General features: G+C 42.6%; 1 protein-coding gene across 2 annotated transcripts in view; it reads right to left on the reverse strand.

Annotated features, from left to right (window-relative positions):
• SV2C (synaptic vesicle glycoprotein 2C) overlaps nucleotides 1-26,260 on the reverse strand; it is a 239,217-nt gene that overhangs the window by 95,838 nt on the left and 117,119 nt on the right. For both annotated transcript variants that reach the window (XM_030192297.1, XM_030192296.1), the window contains exon 3: nucleotides 12,425-12,576. In XM_030192297.1, the coding sequence (XP_030048157.1) occupies nucleotides 12,425-12,576 (152 nt within the window). The remainder of the gene's footprint in view (nucleotides 1-12,424; nucleotides 12,577-26,260) is intronic.

Below are 26,260 nucleotides of genomic sequence, written 5' to 3' on the forward strand. Positions count from 1 at the left end.
ATACATAGCAGAGACAACTATTCACATGGGCTGGAGAAAAACAGAATGCAGTTTTGTTGTATGAACAGATTATTATAGGCTAGAGGAGGTATTAAGTACAGAAGGTTGGGTTCATGGGGAAGACTGCTGGGGTCAGGATGGAAAGTAGAGATAGAACAGTGAGGGGGACAGGGACAAGGAGTAAGGGGGGAGGGAAAAGACGAATCGGGACAGATGGGAGTAGGTAGGGGAAGGGAAAAAGGGATAAGAGAGACGAGATGTCAGGAGAGTAATGTTCCAGTACAAAACTCTTCAATACCAGATACAGGCAAAAGTACATGCATAATTTTCCCAGAGGTGGGTTTACTTTGCTGTAGATACTTTGCATCTGCAGTGAAATCCTCTAACTACGGTCCCCAACAGCCCACATTTTCAAAGGGAAGTTCTACAAGGAGTTTTTCTCTGAAAAGGCACTTGGAGAAGTGTAGGTATTGCAACCTCCCCAGCTTCACTCAGAATTGTTCCTCATTGTGGAGACATGGAGGGGCCAAAAATGTCTTAAAAACAAAACAAAACGTTTAGCTCCCAGCCATAATCAAACCAGAAAAATGTCTGGCTTTGAGATGGGACATTTTTAGGTTGTACACATCCATCTGTAAGTACCATTTTTGAAAGAGAAAAAAAGAGTCCCAGGGAAAAACATAGAAAAACAAGCCTTTAGGACATGTGTCTGGTAGCATTTCTAGTGAACTGACCACACAGATATCCCAGCAGTGCAGAGGGGCAGCCTAGTGGTCAGTGAAGTGGACATTTCATAAAGAGACCCATTTACATATCCCTCCTAAATCCAGTCAAATTGTATGATAAGCCCTCCAGGAACAGAGAAAAACTACTGTACATAAAGGTCCACCACTCAGGCTTGCAGGTCACATATATTTAGGTATAGGAGATATTTCTATTTTCCAGGAAGGCTCACATATTTGTACTGAAATTAAAGAATTAAAGTGGGAATTGAACCTGGGTTCCATTGTTCACTGTCCACTGCACTGACCGCTATGCTATTCCATCCACTTTCTTGCTGCTTTCTTAGGAATGGCCATAATATCTGGATCTATCATACAGCCTGGTATCTACTGTCACATCTTTGGGGGATGGGAGCGGGGTCAGTGACCACTTAGGGATCAAGAGGGTAATGCCTTCATCCCTCTAGCAGTCAGATGGTCAGTTAGTGCATCTTTTTCAGACTTAGTCATGACTGAAACAGGTCTAGATGAAAACGTACTTCTTTTCTGCCCTGGACCTTTTTTTCTGTTCCATCATCATAGAAAAAAGTTCAGATTGTAAACCTGCCCAAAACATGCCTCCAAGATGATCCCTTGCTGTTTGGACACACTCAGTGAAAAAAATCCCAATTCTGCCTTTTCAAAAATCATGATTTAGACGTTTTGGTGGGAAAAACGTCCACCTGCCACTCTGTGTCACTTTTGAGATGTTTTTCTCTTTTGAAAATGAGCACCATAGTATACCATCACACAAGGCCAAAACACATACACAAAGCGCTATTTCATAAGCCATGCTTAATGTCAGGCGCGGCCATTTGCACCAACTGAAATGTGGTGCAAATCTTTGCACCTAAATTAGGCACATTTCCCCCTTATTCTACTATAACTACACATGTTAGTTTTAGGAAAGGCCTTCATCTGCCCATGAACCTCCCATTTCTGTGCCCCCTTTTTGAATTCACATGTAAAATTTAGGCTCGGATTCCATGCCTAAATTTACGATTGTACAGTATATTCCAATTAAATCTAATTAGTGCCAATACTTGCTTGTTAATAAGTCAAATGTCAGCGCTATTTAGCTTGCTATTCAATTAAATTGCGCACACAAATTGGGAACACAGTCAAATTTGCACACGTAATTTTTAGTGACTTTTATAGAATTTGGGAGCAAATGCTGAACCTGCAGTTTCTCTCATACTGAGCAGGACTACTACTGCAACAACACATCATCAGTAGGATAAAACTAATGAAAAGAGGACATTAATAGATTGCAGCAAGGGAGCTGCTCTGCTACATATGAAACTCTGCTACGTTGATAGGGAAATCATTGACCTAGAAATAAGTCAGGTTAAGTAGAACACTTGGAGTGTTTTGGCTTAGTTTAACAACTGAAGAAAAACACTGGGCCATGAAAGCAATAAAAAAGGATCTTAACTTTTAAGAAGCAAGTGGTATAGTATGTTAAGTATTTCTGTTGAGTATCCAATTACACTTGAAGGCAGGTCATACAGCGTAAAGCAGCCTGAGAAACTTATGTCACATTATGTGCAAATGCCAGGACAAGCCACAGAGGGTTAACATTCAGTTGATAACCATTGAAAATCTCATTACAAGAATTGTGGCACATAATTGAACTGACTGTACGGCTGACTGAGTCGGCGGTCCCAGAGATTTATATATCCACATAGCTCTGCAGAGTACTTGATTGGGTCTGGCTTAATGTTGCTATTCACTTTACAATGAGTGAAAAAAAAAAGAGAAACAAATGAAAGCTCTTATGAATCATCAGCATATCTTCCACTGAGTTCTCTGATAAGAGCTGCTCAGTGTAATAGTACCAGAGCTACTGCTGAGTTCATAACGCTGCAAGAAACCAGGGGAAAGGAAGAATAGAATTTTACACACACCAATTCTTTTCTTATTATTAAAGAACAGAAGCCGCGCACTTAGGTAACAAAAGGGGGAGCCCGCTGTGGTTAATTTAATCATGCTCTGACTTCAGTTGCTTTGATATGAACACAAAAAAAACCTAATTGGAAATTTTTTTTACATGAAATCTCAAACATTCTGGTCCTTTAAATACAAGTCACGTTTTAAAATGCTTTCCTAATTTACCTCCTGAAGTTTACTATGCATGTTGCTAGATATTTTCAATCAAAGTTGAAAAATGCTTTGAATACAGAATTCGATTCATCTATTTGGGTTAAAGACTGTGGTGAAGGCAATAACGACTCATCTGTGGAAGATGGGATCTAGTTTTGCCAAGTCAAGGTTTAATACTGTTATATGTGTAGGGCAGCTCACTAACACCATTCTGGAGAAAAGGCGGCTGAGGGGAGATATGATAGAGGTCTATAAAATAATGACTGGATGGACCGTGCAGGTCTTTTTCTGCCGTCATCTACTATGTTGCTATGTTACTATGAGTTGAACGGATAGATGTGAAGCGTCTATTCACGCTTTCCAAAAATACTAGGACTAGGGGGCATGCGATGAAGCTACAATGTAGTAAATTTAAAATGAATCTGAGAAAATCTTTCTTCACTCAACGTGTAATTAAACTCTGGAATTTGTTGCCAGAGAATGTGGTAAAGGTGGTTAGCTTAGCGGAGTTTAAAAGAGGTTTGGACGGCTTCCTAAAGGAAAAGTCCATAGACCGTTATTAAATAGACTAGGGAAAATCCACTGTTTCTGGGATAAGCAGTATAAAATGTTTTGCACATTTTTTTGGATCTTGCCAGGTATTTGTGACCTGGATTGGCCACTGTTGGAAACAGGATGCTGGGCTCGATGACCTTTGGTCTTTCCTAGTATGGCAATACTTATGTACTTATGAAAACTAGCAGCATTCTTAGTAACGCCATAACAAAATTAAACACACTTGATAGAAATGTATGCTCTTTTTAATAATTTAAAAATAACTATCAATTTGCTGATGCTATCAAAGACAATTTATGGTTTACGGATTTATAATCTGCCTTGGCCAAGGATGAGAACAATGTAAACATACATAATCTCCAAAAATATAAAACAATAATAGCAAAATATGACTGTTCATAGAACAGTAACTATTATCAGTAAAACAAATCAAGACCTACTGCTCATAGAATAAAAACCATTATCAGTAAAAAAACAAAAGTCCCTCTATTCAAGACCTTATATAGCATATGTTACAATATTAAGAAAAAACTGTTCCAAATACATAAAAAAAGTTTTCATTAACATTTTAAATTGTACTGTATCTGTAACCAATTTTAATTGCAAAAACAGTTGATTCCACATAATTAGACCAAACAAAATTAGATAAAACAAAATTACACCTTCTAGAACCCTCAAAATGAACTTCTGTCAAAGAACGAACTGAAAGAAAACATTTCCCCTCAAATTTCAAAGTCTGACCTGGTTAATAAATATGAGAAGCAGATTGTAGATAAAATGAAGAATCCTGTCTTAATACTTTGTGTATTCAAAGAACAATTTTGAAATCAGTTCTCTCCTGAACAGGAAGTCAATGCAGTTGTTTAAGAAATAGTGAAATATGTTGGAATCAAGGACAACCTGTGATAAGTCTGGCAGCTGCATTTTTGAATAACTTGCAAGGCCTTAATACAAGAAGCAGGCAACCCTAGAAGTAATGCATTACAGTAATCCAATCCAGAAAGTGCTAGATTTTCAACAGAGACATAGCGAAGGCGCCTAACACTTGGATGTCCTTCACCCATACTCATAAAAAAAAAAGACTTCCCTGACGAGCACTTGGACATTTTCACCTAAACTTGTGGTTTTTTGAGGTTGTAGACGGCTATCATACACGCTTGTCTGCGTGTATGAAGCCATCTTTGGCATGCGCAGAGCAGCCACGCATAACGTGTGGCTGCTTTGCACTGGCTTCCCCTCCTTAGGAAGGAAATCATGTGCAAATGAGCTAACAGCGAGCAGTTCATTTGCGTGCAATTTCCTTCATGCATGCCCGTTCCTTTCCGAATCACTAAGGGATCGGTAAGGGAAGGGCTTTTTCTGTTCAGTTAGTGCATCAGTTAGTCCACTGCAGTGCCCCCTAGGGTGCCCGGTTGGTGTCCTGGCATGTCAGGGGACCAGTGCACTATGAATGCTGGCTCCTCCCACAACCAAATGAGTTGGATTTGGTCATTTTTGAGATGGGCGTCCTCGGTTTCCATTATGGCCGAAACCGGGAATGACCATCTCTAAGGTCGACCATCTCAACATTTATGTCAACCATCTCTAAGGTCGACTGAAATGCTCAGATTTGGGCATCCCCGACCGTATTATCGAAATGAAAGATGGGCGCCCATCTTGTTTCGATAATACGGGTTTCCCTGCCCCTTCGCGGGGACGTCCTGCAAGGACGCCCTCAGGAAAACTTGGGCGCCCCGTTCAATTATGCCTCTCTTGGTCTCTCAGCAGCCATTACCTCTGCTCTCGACGGCGATGCCTCCCTCAATGTCGACTCTGCCAACCTCGGTACCGATGGCGATGTTGACTGACCGGACCAAGCCCCAAAAAGCTTCTCTCGCTGGGCTTGTCGAGACACTTGGGTCCGTTTCTTCATATGAAGACACAGACTACAAGTAGCTGGGCTGTTGTCGGGTCCAAGGCACTGGATACACCAGGAATGGGTATCGGTACCCGAGATGGTCTGGTTCACCGAGTACAACGTTTGAAGCTGCTGGGTGTCCTTGATTATATGGAAGGAAAAACAGCTTCGGCGAAATCAAAAGACATGATTGTGCCAAAAAAGAAGGCACAAAAAAAGAGAAGGAACCTGACCATGCGGCTGGCCTTCAAAAAACAAATTAAACTTAAAACAGGACAAAACTAAAAGAAAAACTAAGGGGAAAACTCTTTTTTTTAAACAACAAGATAAAAGAATGATGAAACTCGTGAAAAATGCTCAGAAAACTCTTTCCTGGGCCTCAACGAGGAGCACAGGAGGAACCTGCTACACCTCATCGCGGAGAAGAAAAAACTGACACGTGCAGCGGGCGGGAAATCAGTCCATGCATGAGCGGTGTGCACTGCATGCGCCAGAAGACGCTGGCAAAACTTTGTTTATTTTTGCTTTTGCAAAATGCCGATTCCCGGGCCAACGCGGACGTCGACCCACATGTGAGAACAAGCAGCCTGCTTGTCCTTACAGAAGTATAAGTACTCTGGTAAGTGAAACATTCAATGTTTCTACACAAATGGGAAAATGAGGCAACATCTGGAAAGCAGTGTATACTAATGTCCGTAGTATGGGAAATAAGGTTCTCAATCTAGAGGCTGTAATGGAAGAGGCTGATTTGAACTTAGTGGTGGTCACAGAGATGTGGTTCATGGTGGGATATAGATATACTGGGCTATCATCTTTTCTGGAAAGACAGGGTAGGAAGAAAGGGAAGGAGAGGGGCATTATATGTTAAAGACAATATTAAAGCAATAGAATTGCAGGACTTCAGTAGTAAAGAAAAGACACAGAGCTCGATATTCGGCAAGCAGTGGGCAGCACTGAACTGATCCTGCCAAATGGCATTGAATATCCAAGTTTATTTTGGCAGCTAAAAGGTTAACTTGCTATGCTGATATTCAGCGCTAACCGGTTAATATTTTAGTGGTCAAAGATAGGCCTGCTATTTAAGCAGCCTATTTTTGACCATTCAACATAGTGGGTTTGGCACTGAATATTTGTGCCTAACCGGCTATCCTGCTTATTTTCGAAGGAGAAGACTGGCCATCTTCCGACACAAATCAGGAGATGGCCGGCCTTCTCCTGAAGCCGGCCAAATTGGTATAATCAAAAGCCGATTTTGGCCGGCTTCAACTGCTTTCCATCGCAGAGCAGGCGAAAGTTCAAGGGGGCGTATCGGCAGTGTACCGAAGGCGGTACGGGGACATGGTTAAGAGATGGCCAGCTTCAGCCGATAATGGAAAAAAGAAAGCCGGCCCTGACGAACATTTGACCAAATTTACTTGGTCCCTTTTTGTTCACGACCAAGCCTCAAAAAGGTGCCCCAACTGACCAGATGACCACCGGAGGGAATGGGGGATGACCTCCCCTTACTCCCCCAGTAGTCACCAACCCCCTCCCACCCAAAAAAATATATAAAAAACATTTTTTGCCAGCCTTAAATGTCATACCCAGCTCCATGCAGGTCCCTGGAGCAGTTTTAGTGGGTGCAGTGCACTTCAGGCAGGCGGACCCAGGCCCATCCCCCCTCCTACCTGTTACACTTGTGGTGGTAAATGGGAGCCCTCGAAAACCCCCCCAAAAACCCACTGTACCCACATGTAGGTGCCCCCCTTCATCCCTAAGGGCTATGGTAGTGTTGTACAGTTGTGGGGAGTGGGTTTTTGAGGGGGATTTGGGGGGGGGGCGCAACAAAGAAGGTAAGGGAGCTATGTACCTGGGATCAATTTGTGAAATCCACTACAGTGCCCCCAAGGGTGCCCGATTGGTGTCCTGGCATGTGAGGGGGACCAGTTCACTACAAATGCTGGCTCCTCCCACAACCAAATGCCTTGGATTAGGCCGGGTTTGAGATGGCCGCCATTAGTTTCCATTATCGGCGAAAAACAATGGCGGCCATCTTTAACGCTGGCGATCTCTAAGGGCAGGCCAAATGTTGAGATTTGGCCGGCCCCGACCGTATTATTGAAACGAAAGATGGCCAGCCATCTTGTTTTGATAATACAGTCGGGTACGCTGTTTGATGGGGCCAGCATTAGAGATGGCTGGCCCCGTTCGATTATGGCCCTCCACGTCACACAACATAGTGGGATATTGTGTCTCACAAATAATTCTCATAGTTAGTAGCGTACCAAGGGTGGGGCGGTCCGCCCTGGATGCAGGCAGCAAGTGGGTGTGTAGAGCAGGCATGTGGCTGTCGGCTCTGCAGGTCCCCTGCCCCCTCTAATGTTACTTCCTGTTCCGGGGCAGGGGACCGGCAGACCCAACAGCTGTGCTCCTGCTCCGGGCACCCCATTGCTGGGAGAAAAGGTCTGGTGATGTGCTTTGTGGGGGGGGGGGGGGGGGGGGCACAGTGGCGACCCACCCCGGATGGTGAACAGGCTAGAAACACCGTTGCTCATAGGATAAACTCTATTTTCAATATAGTTATAGGAATAAACTATAACTATAACATCCAAATTATCTTTATTTAAACCATATTAATGCCAAATGCATACAAATTCTAAACTGGCCTTTTTATTTACTGCTTATATGTTGTCCAATACTGATCAGTCATTCACCTTTCACACACCACACATCTCATCATTAAAACTATTAAATTTCCATGCTATACCATCAGATGGTAACAATACCCTAAATAAATATACATTGTTATCCCTATCAATGACAAATTATACAAATATTCCTTCCTTATGATAAATATTGTCCTCCCATAATGATAAACCTATTGTATAATGTCCATTATCATATTCACTGAGTAACACTGAACATAGCAATGTAGAAATAACCTCTTCACAAATTTACAATGTCCATCTTCCGTGATGAAAATTGTTACTGTTCCTTCATTCTTGAAGTTCTCTTGAAACTACTTGGCATATGTCTCAATTTACATAACTTTAATCTTCAAAGTCCTTTTACTCCTCAGTCATCTAGCAGTCCACAGATTCTTCAACCAGCTTCTTGCTTCTAATATACCTAAAAAAGTTTTTATTATGTGTTTTTGCCTTCCTTAACAGCGCTTTGCATTTGACTTACCATTCCTTATGCTGTTTCCTTTTACTTTCAGACAGATCCTTCTTCCATTTTGCTGAAGGATTTTCTCTTAGCTCTAATAGCGTCTATCACCTCACTTTTTAACCATAGTAGCTATTGTTTGGCTTTCCTTCCTCCTTTTTTAATAAATACATTGAATACATCTGGTCTGGGCTTCCAGGATGGTATGTTTGAATAGCATCCACGCATGATGTAAATTTTTGACCTTTGCAGTTGCTCCTTTGTTTTTTTTTAACATTCTCCTTATTTTATCATAGTCTCCTTCTGGCATTTGCACACAGACATTTCAAAAAATGTATGTTGTTCCTATTTATAACTTGCTCAGCAGCTGACAGTAATATTTTGCAATCTTGAAAATCTTTCTGCTCTTTAAAGACACCTGGTCTACTATGGTCTCTATTGCAACCTCGCTATTGGAATGCCCTCTCTCTCTCCTGTTTTGGTGATATCTTTTAAAAATACCTTGTTCTGAACCATGCGCTTTTGAGCGACTATAAGCCTTCCACTAGTTTCTAGTTTAACAGTTGCTCTATCTCCTTTTTAAATGTTGATGCCAGCAGCCTGGCTCCACCCTGGTTAAGGTGGAGCCCATCTTTCTGGAACAGGCTCCCCCTTCTTCAGAATGTTGCCCAGTTCCTAACAAATTTCAAACCCTCCTCCCTGTACCACTGCCTCATCTACGCATTGAGACTCCAGAGCGTGGAACAGGGAGCATTTCTGAAAATGCAAGCCTAGAGATTCTGGACAGCTCAGTGGGGTTTAACCAGGCAGGAGTCTTTCCTGCCCAATTAAACCCTTTTAAATATTGACCCTTTATTTTTATAACTGGGTTAATCTCAGTCTCTGTTTTCTGCTTTCCATTAACTTTCTTGACAAGACCTCCTGTCCATTTGACATTTATTTTCTCTCCATGTCCATCAACCATCTCCCCTTTGTGTTCCTATCTTGCTCCCCAGTTCAGCATCTTCCCCTGTCTTCATGTCCATATCTTTCCATATCCAGTATCATCCTTCTCTCCATATCCCTTCCCCTATATCCAGAATCTTCCTTCTGTATCCATATCCCTTCTCCTCGTCATCATTGCCCATGTTTCCCTATCCTCCCATGTCTAGTATCACCCTTCTGCATCTTACCCCCATATCATTCCTCTGTGTTCCTACCTCCCCACCCTTGTCCAGTATCCTCACCCCTGTGTCCATGTCCTCTGCGTGTCCAGCATCACCCCTCTGTCCTGTCCCTATACTCCTCCACATCCAGCATCTTTATTCTGTGTCCCTATTGCCCCCATGTTCAGCATTACTTCTGTGTAATACAACCAACCATGCCCAGCACCCCAGTGTGTCCCTGTCCCACCACCTGTATCCAGCATCACCCCTCTGTATTCTTATCCTGCCACCCATGCCCAGCATCCCTCTCTCTGTGCCTCTAACCTGCCACCTATGCCTAGTATCACCCCTCTAGTTTCCCATTCCTACCCCCTGGTGTCCAGCATCACCCCTTCTATGTTTCTATTGTCTCCTATGTCCAACATTTCCCCTGTATCCATATGCCCCTTCCCCATGTCCAGCAATATTTCTGTGTCCATATGTTTCCCCATGTCCAGAATTTCTCCTTTGCGTCGATATGGCACATCCTCCATGTCTATCATTGTGTTATGATTGGGGTCTGAACCCCTCTCAAACTTACCTCTTTCCTGGGGGTCAGCTTCTTAGCTGGCTTCTGTTTCTTTGTCTGTCCTTTCTGAGCTGGCTCTGTCTCTCTGTGCTGGCAGCTTCCAGCAGCAGGGCTCTAATTGTTTCACTATACTGCACCTGTGTGGGTAGTCTGAGTTGCTCTAACTCTCTTTGGGTGTACTGGCTTCAAGTGTTTCACGGTGTTGCATTGGCGTGGGTGGGGCCTCTATGGTTTTCAGTGTGCTCTGGGTTAGTGTGCTGTTGCCTGGGTCTAGGGAGTGTGACATCATCAGGGAGGGCCTTGATAAGGAAGTGGGTTCTTTCCTTCAGGGCCTTCGCAACGTTTGCTTCTGGCTACTTGCTTTAGGTCCAGGTTAGTTTAGTGCAGTGTGCACTTGTGACTTGTGTGTTTGTCTTCCCTATTTTTCCCTTTTGTTACGGTGTGTAGCACTGCTGTTAGTGCAGTGCTGGAGTTTGGTGCTGGGAGCTCCCTTGTGAGTAAGTGTTTAGGAAGCACCTTTTGTTGTTGGGGTATTTGGCTTTCCTGCTTGTTTCCTTGTGCTTGCCCCGCTTTTCCTCATGACCTGTGGTTAGCTGCTGTAGCTGGGTGCTTTGGAAGCACCAGGGTGAGAACCCATGTTTAGCTGCTGCAGCTTGGTGCTTAGGAAGTACCAGTGTTAAGGTCTGGCATTTGTCTTCCCTTCCTTTTCCCTTGTGGTTTCCCTGCACTTCTGTTAGTGTAGGGCGTAGGGGCACCCCTGTTAGTTTCTGTTGGGAGCACTGCTGTTAGTGGAGGGCTTAGGAGCTTTTCTGTTGGTGCTGGGCTTAGGAACACTTTAGATCAGTTTAGGTTTAGGAGTTTCTAGTCCTGGTCCCTGTGTCGTCCAGTAAGTCCTGTCGGCTACTCGAACCCAGGAGCTCAACTCCTGGGGGGCTTAGTAGCTAAGTGCAGATGAAGCTGTGTGGACCAGTCCAGTATTCCAGTCCGTGGAATTCCAGTCCAGTGTTCCAGTCCGGGGTTCCAGTCCAGTGTGCTCCAGTCCAGTGTGTTCCGGTCCGGTGTGTGTTCCAGTCTGGTGCGCTCCAGTCCAGTGTGTTCCGGTCCGGTGTGTGTTCCAGTCCTGCGTCCTCCAGTCCGGGGGATTGCAGTCCAGTGTTCCAGTCCTGTGTCCTCCAGTCTGGGGGATTCCAGTCCACGTGTTCCGGTTCGCTGGGCATTGCCTGCAGTCCCTGCCGGTGTGCTTGCCCAGCGTTGGTTGGTGGGTTTTGCCTGCTGCTGTCGCTCCTCGGCAGCAGCCCAAGGGCTCACGTTTGTTCCAGAGCCCGGCCCCGTGGGCTCTGAACCTGAGAACCTGACACATTGCTCCTGTGTCCCTGGCCTTATGCTCCCACAATCCCAGCATGTCTCCTATGTCTCTATTCCTCCCTATGTTCAACTTCTCCCCCCACTTTGGTTCAGCATTTTTCCTACCCCCCCCCCCAACATGGTCCAGCATCTTCCAGGATCCTTCCCTCTGTGGGTCTAGGATCTCTCTTCCTCTCTTCCCTCTATCACCTGCAGTCCAGCACCTCTCATTTATGCTCCCCCATGTTCCAGCTTCTCTCTCCTCTCTTCCTGGTCCCTCCCCTTTCTGGCCAGGCATATCTTGTCCCCCCTTCCCTGTGGGTCCAGTGTTTCTCCCGCTTTCTTCCTATCCATCACCTGCCTGCAATCCTATAAACCTGGCTTTGCTTGCAGCAGTAGTGATTAACATACACTATCTGCAGTAGGCAGAGAGCCTTCTCTCTGCCACCCACATGTGTTAAACACTTCTGCTGCCAGCAAAGACAAGTTTAAAGGAACATAGGTGGGGGGTGGGGAGGTCAAAAAATGGAGAGATACTGGGATAGAGAAACTCTGGGCCCGTGGGTGGGGATGGGTAAATAATATATAGGGACAGATAGCAGTGCTTCAAACTTTACAAAAAAAAAAATCTAATCAAATCAAACATCAGATGATGTGGTGGCATGCGTTTGGATTCACTCAATCTCTTGAAGGCCCTGACTGCATGCCACTGGTTTGGTGAGAGATGTACTGTACTTCCTTGAAACCAGTCAGTGAATCTGGAATTGGAAGGCCCCTGCCTTTGTCCATATGCTTGCCCATGAGGAAATTGTAGCCTGTCTTACATGTTAATGTCTCCATTGCAATACTACAGATCAACACAAAACCTGATGCTATAAGTTAAGATCAGAGATATTTTTCTTACCATAGTGAGGAATTATGGCCCAGGCCATGGCAGAGGCATAGATCCCTCCAATCATCCAGAACATGCACAACCAGCTCAAATGTTCACCTCGTTTCTCTCGTGAAAGGACTTCAGAAAAGTAGGAGAACACAGTGGGGACTGCTCCTCCGATTCTGCAGAAAGAAGTAAGATATATATCAGGCTAAATAATAATAATGAATGCAGATTTAAGGGTCACTAAAAGCCAGGGTCAGTCCAAGGGTATCTGATGCTTTAGGCAAACCTTTGGCCATGCAGTCCACCCAGGAGTGTCTGAAGGCCCTACCCCATTATAGTCCAGTATTTCCCATTCCTCCTCCCTGTTCCCCAATATCCAATCCCTATATAGGCTGTGTAGGACCATCAAAAAAGGATTTCAAACTCGTAAAAAATGTGTGTGTAAAACAAATAATTAAATTAAAGAAGGTACACAAAGGAGAATTCAGTATAGGCTGTTACTTCAGCCAAGCCAAGTTTTCAGTGAGTCTAGCCGTGACAACGGCTTACTACCATGCTCTATACATCATCAATACTCCTTGCTCTGTAACCCTTCTAAATTTTGTTTGTTATAAATGTATACAAAACTTTTTAAACAAATTCAAAATGGGTGTGAATAACTTAGTGAGAATCTCTATAACCCTTTCCTAAGGAACCCTTTGAATTAAAGTCCAATTAATTTACATACATAACACAGATGGACAGGGACAGAGGGGGTCCTTCTGTTAAAGTTTAAAACTTGATGGCGATTTTTTCTAAAAGAGAACTTGCTGTAATAGATAGGAAGTTTGCCTGTACATATTATTTACAATGTTGGATTTATGTAATTGGAACTGTCATCAATAAAAATTGTTTACACCTAAGTGTTAAAATCCCCCCCAAAAAAGTGTATGAAACAATTTTGCCAAAAAATAGATTAAAAAATGCTGTTGTGCCGAGGTTATACTTCTAGGATATTAAAGCTTCACAGATATTAAGCTTTAAAAGGCCTTGACACTGTCTGCTAATCTGTAACTGATAATTACTTGATAACAGCATTAATAATCTCATCAGGCGAATTGCTACATCTTTTCTGCAATGCATACAGAGAAGAAAAGAACTAAGGGGTCATTCTCAAAACAAAATAATAAACGCACCAAAGATGGCCACAGATCGCATGTAAATGTACCCAAATGAGCTCATCTTGTATGACGCCCTAATGCTCAAAAAACAGCACGATGCCCTTACTGCAGAAAGCTTACCACCAGCTTGGGGATGGCAGTGAAGGTTTGAAAGAGATGATTTCTGCTGGATTTTCTAAGCAGATGGAAGCCCATGACGCCTAAGCACACATTAGATAAGTCCACTGCAGAAGGATAACATGGGGTGGGGGAGGGCACAGCTAAAAATGACAAGTATGTAAAAGGTAGCTGCTTGCAGAATTTTCAGAAGGGCTGCTCAGAAAGTTAGCCCAAAAGCTTCCACTTCAATGTACAGCACTGCACAGACATACATGTACTGGTACAAAACCTGGAATAGAGAACTCTGGCCCTTTAGAATGGCAGCTGAATGTCTCCTCCAACTTAGAAAAAAATAGCATAACAGAACAGGAAGAAAAACACAGTAATAAATCAAACACAAAGAAGAAAGCTAAAATTCACAGATAAAAGACGATAGCTACATGAACAGAAAACTCCTTCTGGTATGAAGCCTGTTTCTTCCGTCATTTTCTTCCTGCAAAATATTGCATAAGGAAGTAAAACTCCTTCAGCTTCTACAGATTGTTTGCTCACTTCTTTCCATTTTGCAATATATTGGTACAACTATAAACCACATTAATTGCTAACTTTAGGAAAGAAATTAGCCTAGCAGGAAAATCATCCTTATGCAATTTGATATGTCAAGTGCATTCAATGTGGTAGACCATAATTTGCTACTTGCACTAATGGACAACTTAGGTATAGGAGGGTCTTTCCTAAACTGGCTCCGAGGATTTTTAAAATCTAGAGCCTATCAAGTCAAATCTCCTAATTCCATCTCCCCCCCCCCCCCCCCCCCCCCCCCCATGGGCTCCAGACTGCAGAGTCCCACAGGGATCCCTCCCTTTCACCCATCTTATTCAAAATTATGATTTCCCCATTAGGAAAGATACTACATGCCATGGTTATAATAATTTTATTTATGCAAATGATGCAACCATCTATATCCCTTTCAAAGATTCTATTGAAGAAGTGTTACCTATCATCAAATCTGGTCTAGACCTGATGGAGAATTGGGCCTCCACCTTTAAAATTGAATAGAGAAAACAAAATTTCTGTTATTATCTAAACCTCACCACGTCATAAACTGTCAAAACTTCACAACTAAAGTCCCAGCTAAAGATACTTGGTATAATCATTGATTCCTACATGTTATTTGACATCCAAGTCCAAGCAGACATCACAAAAACCTTTACAGTAATGTGGAATCTAAAAAGAATCAGCCATCTCCTCCCTAATCATACATTTAGAACCTTAGTACAAACATTAGTATTATCACACTTCAATTATTGCAATGCCATTTATGCTGGCTGTAAGGAATCTTCCTTGAAAAAACTGCAGACTACTGAAAATACAGCAGCCAGATTAGTCTATAAGGCTACGAGATTCGAAAGTGCAGCCCCTTTGCTTATTAAGTTATACTGGCTCCCAATCAAAACCAGAACAACACTCAAACTATGTACATTTCTTTTCAAAATTCTATATGGCTTAACCCCTGATTATATGCAACCTTTAACTGATCTTCCTCTTGATTGATTTGTAGATCACATTTTTGCATGTCAGGATTACCTTACCTCTGTACCAAATGATGGAATTCCCTCTCGAAATTCAGCAGATGGGAACCTAATTTTTTGATATTCTGGAAATACCTTAAAGCCTCTCTGTTTAAGCAATTTCTCATGGATGATAATAATTAATTTAAAGCCCTAAATTTTCTCAGTTCCATTCTAATTGTTACTATATATGAATGACTATAAATTGTCACCTTTTTGTGTCTAGCATTCATTTCCATATTACATATTATAATACTCAATCTTCATTTACTTTTTTATTACTACTTAATGTATACTATCTTGCATCACTTCTTGTACTGTTAATTACAATAAGTTGTTAGCCACATTGAACCTGATCTATTGGGATGTGGGATATAAATGAAATAAATGCATAAAAATGATAAATATTTACTATTACTAATCATTTCTATTGCGCTACTAGATGTACGCAGCACTGTACACATTATATACATGCACTTTCTCTGTCCCTAGTGGGCTCACAATCTAAGGTGTTTTTTGTACCTGGGGAAATGGAGGGTTAAGTACTGCCCAAGGTCACAAGGAGCTCCTCCAGATACACTGCATCTCTACAGCTCTTTTCCACTCCCAAATGCCAGTGCAGTTATAAATATGGTTCCAGCAGCCTTCTTCTCCAAATGGTGCTGCAGGATTAAACATAGTCCCCCAAATTCTATTTAGTATGACTTAAGTTGCGCACGCAAATCCAGTCATATTTTGGATTTGCGCACACAATTTAATACGCAAAACACTCAGTGCAGCAACACATCTTGTATCTGTTTTACCCATAAAAGGGAAAGACCAAAGGTCCATCAAGCCCAGCATCCTGTTTCCAACAGTGGCCAATCCAGGTCACAAATACCTGGCAAGATCCCAAAAAAGTACAAAACATTCTATACTGCTTAGCCCAGAAATAGTGGATTTTCCCCAAGTCCATTTAATAACGGTCTATGGACTTTTCCTTTAGGAAGCCGTCCAAACCTTTTTTAAACTCTGCTAAGCTAAGATCCCAAAAAAGTACAAAACATTTTATACTGCTTATCCCAGAAATAGTGGATTTTCCCCAAGTCCATTTAATAATGGTCTATGAACTTTTCCCTTAGGAAGCCGTCCAAACCTTTTTTAAACTCCGCTAAGCTAACCGCCTTTACCACATTCTCTGGCAATGAATTCCAGAGTTTAATTACACGTTGAGTGAAGAAACATTTTCTCAGATTCGTTTTAAATTTACTACATTGTAGCTTCATCGCATGCTCCCTAGTCCTAGTATTTTTGGAAAGTGTGAACAAACGCTGCTAGTTGGCAGCAGTCACTCTGATTCCAGTCAGGTTAAGTCTTTCCTGCATGCCATAGCTGCCTGCATGTCCTATAAACTGCAGTATCCCTCTAGAGAGCAGCAGGGTAGGAGGGCTTGAATATAGGTCACTTGTCTGGGTCCTGCCATCTGTGGCATCTATAAAGGCAGGATTCCAGGTATAAATTTAGGACTGCAGGGGATGCCCTGGATGAAGTCTGGTTAGGTAGAAAAGCAGAAATGGTGTTAGGTGACCTGCTTTTCGAACCACCATTATCTTTCCTGTTCCAACCTGCTCTGATGTCACACATGAAGGGTTTAAGTAGTGATTATTGCTCACAAGGGAAAGGTGTGCTGTTCCAGTTATGTGCCTTATTGAGCAGGACAGCTGTCATAAATAGATACAATAGATAGAAAGGATCTTTTGTTAAGCTTTTGTGGGTTGGTCTTACATAGTAACATAGTAGATGACGGCAGAAAAAGACCTGCACGGTCCATCCAGTCTGCCCAACAAGATAACTCATATGTGCTACTTTTTGTGTATACCTTACTTTGATTTGTACCTGTGCTCTTCAGGGCACAGACCGTATAAGTCTGCCCAGCACTATCCCCGCCTCCCAACCGCCAGCCCTGCCTCCCAACCACCGGCTCTGGCACAGACCGTATAAGTCTGCCCAGCACTATCCCCACCTCCCAACCACCAGCCCCGCCTCCCGATCTTCCCTGATGCTGTTCAATATGTTCATACCTTCCTAAGGTTCTGCAAAAAATGTTTTTTTAATGCTAACAAGAGTTTTCAAAAAGTATATCTCACTACAGCTTTTCTGTCCAGCCGTTGGCTCATTGGCCCAGCAAGGAGACTAGTCTTGATTGGATGCCCTAAACCCACCCTAGTTCCTGCTTGAGCAACAAACATTAACTTGTCTGAAGCTCTGATGTGGCTTGTTTCTGTGTTGTTACTGCTTCCCTACCTAAATTCTTGCTTTGTTCCTGCCTTCCCGATCTCCATCACAATTCTCTTGTTTATTCTTGCCTTCCTCCTTCCCGCTTCTACCCAGATCTGATTCTGCTACTCACTGATGTTTTGACATCAGGCATGCTTACTTAATTAGGGACCTGTTTTATAAGCTGCATTAGCAGGATTTCATCATTTATCATGTGCCATTTGAAAACTGTGACACTGAATGAGCAATTTTTTGCCCCCCCCCCCCCCCCAAATTAGGTGCAATCTATACCAGTAAAAGAGCAGCAAAGTTATGGCAATGGAAAACTGGACCACATAAAACTTCTGTGAAAAACTGCATAAAAGTTTGCTATACTTTGAGAGACATAATTAACTTTCCACCAAGACTTATGAGCCTCTCTGTGTTTTTAAGCTACAATGTGTAACCCAGATCTCACCCCATGCTAGCTTCAGACCTAGGCCACAAAGTACATTGGTCACATTCAGGGCCACTCTTCCCTCACTCTTCAGCACAAATGCAGTCAAGCTTGGGAGTGGGTCAGTGCTCCCGAATAGAGATCCAGGGGTTTGGGAGACACATTCTCTGGGATCAATTCACTCTTGCCTCTCGATCCCCAAAGACATACTGTGAGCCACAGTTTATGCAAGAACTTAGACTTTTATTTTCCAACTTTGCAATGGCAGCAACATTAAACAGTCTCATTGTGATCCAACTCCAGGAAAACACAAACTCTGTTCCAATTCATCTGTTGTTCCTCAGGGGAACTCCTTTACCACTTCTCTCCCCAGGTTTATTTATAAGGACAAGTTCTAAATAGGGAATATGTACATATATAAAGTTCACCTGTTCATACCTATCCCTTGGGCAGTGTTCTTCTCCCAAGCTGCTTCTCCCCCTTTTCTGTACAGACTCATAACTCTGCAGGTTCAGACCCTCCTCTGGTCTTGGAACCAAGCTCTCCCTGGCTCCAATCCCCCACTCCTGGGCTGGGTCTCTCCTCTGTCCACCCGTAGCACACACAATCTCCTGGTTGTCACTCTCAGAAGCTGCAACCCTCCTTTACAGCTAGTGATCACACTCCTCATTTAGGATTCCCCTTTTTCTCCTCCTGGTCTCTTAGCAGGGGACTATCAGGCAACCAAAGACCCCTCTATGGGCATAATTCCAACCTTTATCCCCTTTGCATCTCTTCCCCCCTTGTCCTTCTCTACAAGGGCAACTCTTTTCTCCTGAATTCTATTTCAAAACCAGAGTTTTAAAGTTCACGTAAAACACATGTAGGGTGAGGATCCAGTATTAAACATATAAATTCTCATACTCAGCCTAACTACCCAGAATGGATGACCCACTAATGTCACTTTGGTCTTTTCCTGCCATCATTTACTATGTTACTGTGTATCTGTTACTATGGCAGAAGGCTGGAGTATTAGACATAAGGACCAGAGAGGATTACCGTGAGGGTTTTCACTGCTAAGACAAGCCACAAAGAAGTCTAATATAGGCTGCCCTTCTATGTAGCATCTCTGAACTGCTTCACTCCTGTTGCTCCCACATGCACTGGACTCCCTCCTTACTCTTGAACCAACCAACAGAGGGATAGAAAAGATATATACATTTTCAAAAATGAACACTTCAAAAATAAGTGCTCTTACAAAATAACTCCAAACACCACATAAAAAAACCTCCCACTTAAAACTTCAAAATGTCAAATTATCAGGTGACTTTAACATTCAAAAACTTCATTTAGTGTTCAACCCCCCCCCCCCCCAAAACGTATCTGTGCTTAAAGCTTGAAGCATTCAGTAGGAAGTGACGTCTGCGATGCTTTTTTAATGGAACAGGCATCCCACGGCCATGCTTGTGAACCCTTTGAGCATGTTAAGGGCATGCCATATATTAGTAAGTTCTTACAATATTTATAAAATAAGATCAACATTTCCAGAGTTTGGAAGATTAATGGACTGTTTTTTTGTATTATAGAATGTTACGGTCCTGTAATTCCATGAAGCAGCCACCGTCAGTGATGACGCCCTCCTTACTCTCCCATGTGCCCTGTTTATTTCTAACTACTGTATTTCACTGTGTTTTATAGCAACTATGAAGTGAATTGGAAGATACGTATCACAGAGGTGGTATAAAGTACTTAGGTCCATATGAGTTGTGTCTATTTGCCCAGGAGTGGCAGCTGCAGCTACATGAGCTACAAAGGGAAGGGAAATGGGACTTGATATACCACCTTTCTGAGGTTTTTGCAACTACATTCAAAGTGGTTTACATATATTCAGGTACTTATTTTGTAGCAGGGACAATGGAGGGTTAAGTGACTTGTCCAGAGTCACAAGGAGCTGCAAAACCCAGGTATTAGTTTCCAGACGACACAGCTGGAAAGCTCAGGAAATGTGGCAACTGGAATGGCCAGGGCCAGGACCAGATTTAAGATTTTAACACTTTTAAGGAAGGCCAAACAGCACATCCCAGACAGCAGTGGAGGAGGCATCAGAGATCCCAAAGACAGAAGAACCAAAAAGAAGTAGAGGAAGGATACAGTGGTGCTCCTTTGAAGCAGTAGATGCACATGGCCTTACAGCAGGGGTTCTCAACCAATCCTCAGGACACACACAAAGCCAGTCAGGTTTTCAGGATAGCCACAATGAATTTGCATAAGACAGTGAAGGCAGTGTATACAAATTTTAACTTATGCATATTCATTGCGGTTATCTTGAAAATGAGACTGGCATGGTGTGTCCTGAGGTCTAGGATGTGAACTCCTGCCCTAAACTGGAGAAATCTCTTCTTTGGTCTGGTTTTAGTGCCTTCAAAATTTGGCATCCTAAGCAGATGCCTAAATTTCAAATCCAGCCTGAGCATAGCTGGAAAGCTTTTGTACAGCAACGATCTACACAGGGTGTAAAGGAAGCCGAGGCTATAACTTGTGCCCCATCTATGGTCTTCCCTTGCTGGTGTGATGCAAGTGACTGGGGTGGGAGCATTTAGGGGTGTGCTGCACAGGGTACATTTCAGGCTTGCGATGCTCCTGAATGAAGCATGCAGCTTAATGGTTCACTCGAACCAAGAAGATCAACGGTAGGACGAAGGACATAGAAAACTGACATGCTCAAGATAGGACATCAAATACCAGGGGGTGGACAGGTGCCTGCTAATAAAACTAAATTGTTTTACATGATTTTAGTTCCCTGCATGCTGAAAAATGCATTAAGAGTCAAATGTCATTTATTGATTGCTTATTTGATAGAGTAAATTAATTTCTGAAATGAACAAAGGAAGAAAAAAATCATAACTTCCAGACTATGTGCTATATTTGGTATTGACTTTGCTATAAAAAAATAATGTAGCACCTGTCCAAAGTCCATTATCTAATGTGAAAAATAGGATTTCTTTTGACACTGACATGATGCATATACTGTGAAAGACCTTTGCACAATACAGCAACTGCAAATGAAAAACAACTCTTTTCTTTCTCAGGTTAGTCGGTTTCATATTTTTTCTCTCATAAAGAGAGAAAGGGTATGGTCTTTGCCATGTTAGCTACATATTTAAATAATAGGGCATCAGTTACCACTACGTATTGATATCAGGTTTCTGATACAAGGGCACATAAGATACACCAAAAAACATGACAGAAAAAAAACATCTATTACAACCTTTAATAACAACAAAAAAAATCACTATTTCTCCCCCTCTAGTGTCACTGAACTGGGAGCCTTCCCAACCCTTACTCTTACATTAAAAGGTATGTATGGTAACACTTCCAAATAGAATGTGGTAGTAAAAAACATATACTCTTCATACTCAGGAACAACACTTATTAACCCAATATGCACTAATGCACATACAGGAGTAAATTCTATGAATGGCGCCTAAAAAAATTCAGCACTGAAAAAAAACAAACCCCTGCTTATGCAGTATTTTATAAACCATGCCTAAAGTTTGGTGTGGTTTATAGAATAAGACTTAAGCGGAGAGGTTGTACATAAATGTAGGCGTACTTTAGAAACGACTTTGCATCTTTTTAAAGACCACTTAGCCTTTGACCGTCCAGGCCCATCAATACACCAATTTACATTTGCACCACTTACAAGACTCCTGAGGCAGGCTTTTACACTGAAACACGATGCCGTGTCGAGTCTTCAAATATATATGAGCACATCAACAACAAATAAAGACTATATTATATAGCTCCGTGGTTCCATGATTTGTTTTCTTGAAGAGCTATACTTGTTCCCCATTCCTTTTGGACTCCTTGTTAGGACCACCTAGTGCCAGTCTCACATAGAAGGATCCCAAAACAGTTCACACAATAAATTAAAATCTATAATTTTATGGGTCATTTGGTACTGACCCTACCAGAAAACCATTCACTGCATCTCTAGTAGAATTACTCCAAAAGTTTGAAAGGACAATGTAGTCCTGATCTCATATACAGAGCAGAAGCAGGGCAAAGCATGCCAGTCACAGAATAAACATGTGCAGTTCTGTGAAAAGGAAAAAAAAAGGCTTTAAATCCAAATCTATAGAAATATTAAATATCCCCAAACACTGGAGAACAGAAAGGACAATCACAAACTTTATAAATCCACACTTAAAAATGCTAAAAAAAAAAAAAAAATAGCGGAAAAAAATCATGACTTTAAAGAGACACTTCATGGAAATTTGAATACTGTAAACCTGAAAGTAAAAATGGGGGGAGCAAACCAGTGCCACAGAAAGAATAAAATAGATTGCAAAAATGCTTCACCGAAAACAATGGAAGTTTCAGAGTATTGGGGCTTCAGTATGGGAGATCCACCTGCAGAGGGGAAGCAGTGCTCTACTCAATACATAATATATTCTTTGGGACAACACAGGGATGAAGGGGGTGGGAGATGAAACTTGCAGGCTTATTTTCGAAAGAGAAGGACACCCATCTTTCGACACAAATCGGAAGATGGGCGTCCTTCTCACAGGGTCGCCCAAATCAGCATAATCGAAAGCTGATTTTGGGCATCCTCAACTGCTTTCCATCACGCGGATGACCAAAGTTCACGGGGGCGTGTCGGAGGTGTAGCGAAGGCGGCACTGGGGCGTGCCTAATACATGGGCGTCCTCGACCGATACTAGAAAAAAGAAGGGCGTCCCTAATGAACACTTGGACGACTTTACATGGTCGTTTTTTTCTTACGACCAAGCCACAAAAATGTGCCCTAAATGACCAGATGACCACAGGAGGGAATCGGGGATGACCTCCCCTTACTCCCCCAGTGGTCACTAACCCCCTCCCACCCTCAAAAAAAATTAAAAAAAAATATTTTTCCAGCCTCTCTGACAGCCTCAAATATCATACCCAGCTCCCTGACAGCAGTACGCAGGTCCCTGGAGCAATTTCAGTGGGTGCAGTGCACTTCAGGCAGGCGGACCCAGGCCCATCTCCCCCTACCTGTTACACTTGTGGTGGTAAATGTGAGCCCTTCAAAACCCATCAGAAACCCACTTTACCCACGTATAGGTGCCCCCTTCACCCATAAGGGCTATGGTACTAGTGTACAGTTGTGGGGAGTGGGTTTTGGGGGGGGGGTTGGGGGGCTCAGCACACAAGGTAAGGGAGCTATGCACCTGGGAGCAATTTCTGAAGTCCACTGCAGTGTCCCCTAGGGTGCCCGGTTGGTTTCTTGGCATGTCAGGGGGACCAGTGCACTACGAATGCTGGCTCCTCCCACGACCAAATGGCTTGGATTTGGTAGTTTCTGAGATGGGTGTCCTCGGTTTCCATTATCGTCGAAAATCGGGGATGACCATCTCTAAGGTTGACCTAAATTTTGCGATTTTGGCGTCCCTGACCGTATTATCGAAACGAAAGATGGAGCCCATCTTGTTTCGATAATACGGGCTTCCCCGCCCCTGCGCTGGACGTCCTGCGAGGATGTCCTCAGGAAAACTTGGGCGCCCATTTTGATTATGCCCCTCTTAGTGTTCTACATGTTTCAGTCGATGACAATGGAGGAAAAGTCCATGATTGTCACTGCTGTTGTGTCAAATAAGTATATCAGGGGGGAGGGAGAAGGACTTTTGAGAGATGTATACAAGACTTCAGTATCTCAGTTTGGGAGTAGGTTTGTTCATTGTGTTGCTGTTCAATGTATTTTCTGGTGAAGATGTTTGTCAGTCGGTGTATGTGCTGAGGGGATCCAAGATGGCTGACCTGTGTTGACGATGCATGAACTTCTTACCTCTGTATTGGTGTTTTTCTTCTGAAATGGGAACGTGAAAAGGAGATCAGTCATGGAGATGATCTGCTGCCTCCCTGCAGGGGCCAACTGACTCACTTGTTGTTTGTGGCGGTGACAGCGAGATGATCTGGAGTGATGCCTGCTAGGATTGCACTCTCGAGGGGAAGAGTTGGAGTGCTTTGTTGGGCTGGAAAGCACACGAAGCCCAGAGTTACGTACCCTACCCTTGCAGCCAAAAGCAATAAGTTTTCAGTATTCTGGAAGAAGGAGGGTGGGCATCAAGAGGAGACAGGGGGTTGCAGCTTTCTGTAGTTGCTTCTGGTGGTGCCATGGAACATCAGAATGGAACGGGGCAGGAAGCTCATACCCCTTGGTGGAATGGATCTTTCTGGACCCAAAGCTGGCATGGAAGGAGTAGAAGAAGTAGGAGGTACAGCTTTACCTAAAAAATTTACCTACTCTTCGAAAAATACTTTTGGGTAGACCAAAGGAAATTTCTCGGGACTCAAATTAGGTTAGCCATTTTGGATCTGGGGAAGATTTTTCTCCCTACTGTGAATGCATTAAAACCGCAAATACAACTACTGAAAACTACAAGGTCCTTTTACCAAGTTGTGGTAAAAGGGGGCCCACAGTGGCATCAGTGAACGGGTTTGCTGTGTGCCGAGGCCCCCTTTTACCGCAGTTGGTAAAAGGTATTTTTTTCAAAGGGGAAGTAAGTGGCTTTGTGCTGTCAGCACATTGGCACGCAGCCATTTATTCCTGGAGCCCTTACTACCTCCTATTTAGGAGGTGATAAGGGCTCTCGTGCTAATCCAGTGGTAGGGCCGATTTGCTGCGAGCCATTGCCGTGGTAGCCCTACAATGGCTTGATAACAGGGCGCTTAAGTGTTTGCATTTTGAAACTGAATTGGCAAAAGTGACTCCTTTAGTGGCACTTTTACTAAGCTGCGGTAAAAAGTGGACTGCAGCAGTGCAGGCTGCCTATTAGGCGTGCGCTAGGCCAGTTTTTTTCATGTAACGAGAAAAGGGCATGTGGTAAAACTGAAACCAGCATGCATCTAAAACTGGCATGAGCCCTAAATGCCACCCATTGATCTAGTGGTAAGGGCTCATGCACGGTGATCAGTCGGTGCGCACCAACTGCCGATTATCACCGGAAACGGTGCATGTGGGAGCAAATAAATAAATAATTCATCCAGGTGTTATGGGTGTGCGCCAAATCTGAAATTACCACCTGGGGGCATGCTGGCCTTGTGGTAGTCTCATTTGGGTACATGTAGAGCCTACCGCAGGTTAGTAAAAGGGCCCCTTAATGAATAAGGTAGATTCTGTAGAACAAAGTGTTGCACAACTACAAACTGTTCAGACTATATTAATATCTGATTTGTAAACAGTTCATTCTAGGTTGGAAAACTGAAAAAATACTATATGGAATGCCAACTTAAGAATATTGAAATTTCCACATGAGCCGAAAGTCACACCTTTAGCTATGTGGCAGAAATATTGTCTGGAAATATTAGGAATACCTATAGAAAAGAACCCCATAGTATTGAGATTCTACTATCTACCAAGGAAAAATGAGGGGTGCCTGTAACTGAAGAAAATATGATGGTTGATTCACTGGATACTTCAAGAGGAAATTCTGACATTCAGGGAAGATCTATTGTAGCTGTGCTTTTGACATTGACGTCAAGCTCTGACATGGATTTTTAAATGAAGTTATATTTTAAACATAGGGAGAAAATGTTTTGGGGAGTTAAAATGTCTATATTTCCTGACCTCACATGAGAGACTAAAAAGCGGAGGTGACAGATTTTGCTGCTCCGCCCCGGAATCCTTCAATTGGGGCCGTCATATTATTTGAAATGTCACTGTAAATGTATAGCTCATTTTCAATCTGTGAAGTATATAGTTTGAAAACCATCTCATTTGTCTACCTTCTTGGCTGCTACAGGATTGACAGAGAATCTCTTCTAGGAGGACTTAGATTTGGGCACTTTTATAGTTTGCTCCTAATTCAGCACAAGTTTTTGATTACTTTATAATTTTCCATTTTTATTTTTCCCAAAATCTAGTTTAGGATATTCTTTTACTGTGGACTGATGATGTTTTCCTGATTCCATTATTTGATGTCCTGTATAGGAATTTTCTTTCTTTTTTTCTTTTTTACAATTTATTTACACTTTCCAAGAATTCTCTTGTAACAGAAAATAAGGAATATAACACTTTCACTTTAACAATCATTCCTACACAGGAAAAAGAAAATATTTATATTTATAACCTTATTTAGTCCACAAACATTTAGAGGAGAGCAAGCACTATACTGATAGGAAAAGAAAAAAAGATTCCTAGCTTTAATTATCCAACGGTTACATGAAGGAGAATCACAGAAATGATCTTAATAGATCATGGTGTACATGTCATTATTGCTTCTGAATTTGGGGGAGGGGATGCAACTTTTTTTGACTCTAAAAAGGAACTTAAATGTAACGGTTCAAAGAAAACATACTTCACTGATTGATACTT

This window comes from Microcaecilia unicolor, chromosome 2 (assembly GCF_901765095.1).
Source record: "Microcaecilia unicolor chromosome 2, aMicUni1.1, whole genome shotgun sequence".
In the NCBI taxonomy this organism is placed as follows: domain Eukaryota; kingdom Metazoa; phylum Chordata; class Amphibia; order Gymnophiona; family Siphonopidae; genus Microcaecilia; species Microcaecilia unicolor.